General features: G+C 30.6%; 1 protein-coding gene across 1 annotated transcript; it reads right to left on the bottom strand.

Annotated features, from left to right (window-relative positions):
- Positions 1–222: 222 nt before the first annotated feature.
- LOC108579111 (probable cytochrome P450 6a17) lies at positions 223–2,591 on the bottom strand. Its single transcript, XM_017942598.1, has 4 exons — positions 2,515–2,591; positions 1,112–1,333; positions 638–889; positions 223–479 (listed from the first exon to the last, which is right to left on the bottom strand). Exons 2-4 carry the CDS (start codon positions 1,257–1,259, stop codon positions 316–318), a joined length of 564 nt encoding a protein of 187 aa, XP_017798087.1. The 5' UTR covers positions 1,260–1,333; positions 2,515–2,591; the 3' UTR covers positions 223–315.
- Between the last annotated feature and the right edge of the window lie 267 nt (positions 2,592–2,858).

Genomic DNA, 2,858 nt, shown 5'->3' with positions numbered 1-2,858 from the left:
ATTTGAAAATAGTCAAATCAGAATTTGACGAGCTGGAGAATCCAATGTTAAGATATTTATAACCAAATATTGATTACGATATACAAAGTGGCCATTTTGATCATCTTTCACAAAAATGATCAAATTGATTGTCAGAACGTAGTTTTGCTGTGTCTGGTTGTCAAATACAATACTACTTAGGCTGTAATTCAAGTAAAATAGAATATTTTATTTAGACTGGGTTTCTTTTTTTATTATTACTACATATATTTGCCTGTACAATAGTAGCCGTTGTATATACAACTGTAAGAAACTGTATAATTATTTATATTAATTTCACGCTTTCGTTATTTTTAAGTGTACTCCACCTTTCAGGGACATCATAAAAGTCAGTGGGTCACTTTTGTATGGAATTACGGTTTTCTCGCAAACATCGACTTTATAATTGCGTAGTATCGTTATCAGTCCAACTCTGGTTTGATAATTTGCAAAACGGGAACCTAAAGGGGGAAATTGTAAATTACATTATTTGTGCAACAATATTGTATTGTATTATCAACGAAACCATAGACGATTTTATAAAGTATTGACGTAAAATGATCAAATAAACGCTACTAAGGCACTTGTGTTTTTTATATGTTGATGCTTCTAATCATACCAATGCAATTTCGTGGTCCATCACCGAAAGGTAGATAACTCATGGGGTGTCTAGCCGCAACAGCGTCATCGTTAAACCTTTCAGGATCAAAAACATCAGGATTTGGGAAAATATCAGGATCCCTTTGAATTGGAAGTGTTGGTAACCATACTACGGTGCCTTTTTTAATAGTAATTTTGCTGTTTTTAAATGTATAATCCTCTGTTGCTTTTCTCGTTAACATCGGAAGTATTGGGTACTTTCTTAATGTTTCTAAGGAGAAAAGTAAATAGTTTATTAGCATTTGATTTATTAATAAATTCAATTTCATATATCAATTTTGAAAATTCATTTATTGCTTTAAATCCAAAAGAACTTTTTTTCAGTTCTAATCCTTTCCTAATTTTCAGCAGCGAAACTTATTTGTTGACTATTACTGTGTTTCTATCCAATTAGGTACATATGTATAATGATACTAGCAGATGGTATATATACCTTTTACCACTTTGTCCAAGTACTTCATTTCCTTGACTTGCTCGTACGTTATTGTTTTACCATGTTTCTCAAAACTTTCTCGAATTTCTTCCTCTACCTTATCCTGTATTTCATGGTTTTGAGCTAATTCATAAAGAGCGTGAGCCATTGTCGACGAGGAAGTTTCAAATCCAGCCGAGAAGAAGACAAATGCTTGTGAAGTTAGTAGCGCATCTGTCAGTTCTGCAACATGCAATTAATTTCGATTACAAAGTAATACTTATTAGTGATAAGCTTTCGAATAACAACAAACAGTTACCAGTAGTACTAGTTAATCAATTAGCTAAATAGAAAATTTTAATTAGTGTTGAGAATGTATTTAATATTAAATAGAATGATTTGATAAATAACAATAAATTACCAAATGTGTGTTAATTAACGAAACACAACAATTAAGGGGGTACATCATTCTGAGGCGTCTAAAAATAGGTATAGTTTGGGAATATTTTTCCTAGGTAACTGTGTACTAACTGAAAAGTTTCAATGTTTGCAGAGGATATAAATGAAACTTTCAGCTTTTTTCTTCAATTTTTAAAAATAAAAAGTGTTACAAAATGGGGGAGCTATTGCGAAATATTGATTACTGGCCACCATCATCGGCAAGGATTAGATCGTTTGAAATAAAAAATTTTGTAGTCTTAATAACAATTAATTACCTACAATGTACGGTACGATTTTTTCGATATGTCAATTATTTAATTTTTTAAAAACGATTAAAGTTGATTTCTTTTTGGTGAAAAGAGGTTCTTCCTCTCAAAACTGTGCCACCCTTTCTATAATAATTATAGATTTTTGGGAAAGGCTGCTAAACCATTTTTAATCAGTATTTTAAATAAATGGTCAGTAATACATCGATTAACACAAAAACATAATAATTTGTCAGTATTTTAAATAGATGAGCAGTGTGTATAATGAAATATTCTAACCTAACCAAAAATTTAAATTTTACTGATCAAAAGACAAATTAATACCGACCAATTAAACAAAATTGTCATGACAAAATTCAATTTAATACTGACAATTAATTATTTATACTTACCAGAATATTCATTTTTGCTGACTATTTATTTTAAAAAGTACTTTCCATTAATTTCAAAAAATACTGACCAAATAAATAGAAGTGTTTCGAAAAATCGTAAGCTACATTGTAGGTAATACATTTTTATTCATAAACCAGCAAGAATGTTTTCTAGCAGAAGAGGTTTCGCAATTAGCGAATAACACTTCCATTTTTTAACATTTCCACTTTTCAAAAATTGGACAAAATAGATGAAAGTTACATTTATATCATCAAAAAAATTCGATCAAGTTATCTCGTGCAATTGTTTTCATTTTATACCATTCACTTTGACATTATTACTTACAAATGGTCTCGTTAAAGCTTCCTTATATAAATCTGTTTTATATTCTTCAAACTTTTAATGTAAAAGAATGTTTTCATTCAATATTAGAAAATTATCCAGATTGTATATACGAAACATTCAAACAATCCAATCAGGTTACAACTTATTAACTATGTACCATTTTGTACATAGTACATGTATCATTTTTACTGATGTTACGTACGCAGACTATACTCTGTTCAAAATAAGAGTAACCTCGCTTCGCGCATAGGACGTGCCTAAGGCAGGGCTAGAACCACTAGACAGAGGCGCTTAACTTCTTGCTCACGAGCAAATTTCCCCTCCCGAGGTTCCCCCACTATGCG

This window comes from Habropoda laboriosa, unplaced genomic scaffold (assembly GCF_001263275.1).
Source record: "Habropoda laboriosa isolate 0110345459 unplaced genomic scaffold, ASM126327v1 scaffold24, whole genome shotgun sequence".
Classification (NCBI taxonomy): Eukaryota; Metazoa; Arthropoda; class Insecta; order Hymenoptera; family Apidae; genus Habropoda; species Habropoda laboriosa.
Note: the sequence above shows the minus strand (reverse complement) of the source record. Positions and strands in the feature narration are given on the sequence as shown.

Bases quoted from the DNA above. Each gene is read 5' to 3' on its own strand.
- LOC108579111 (XM_017942598.1), bottom strand. From the start codon at position 1,259: ATGGCTCACGCTCTTTATGAATTAGCTCAAAACCATGAAATACAGGAT. The intron at 890-1,111 runs GTATATATACCA...TTTTCTCCTTAG, and splicing joins CTTGGACAAAGTGGTAAAAG to AAACATTAAGAAAGTACCCA. The intron at 480-637 runs GTATGATTAGAA...TTCCCCCTTTAG, and splicing joins TGGACCACGAAATTGCATTG to GTTCCCGTTTTGCAAATTAT.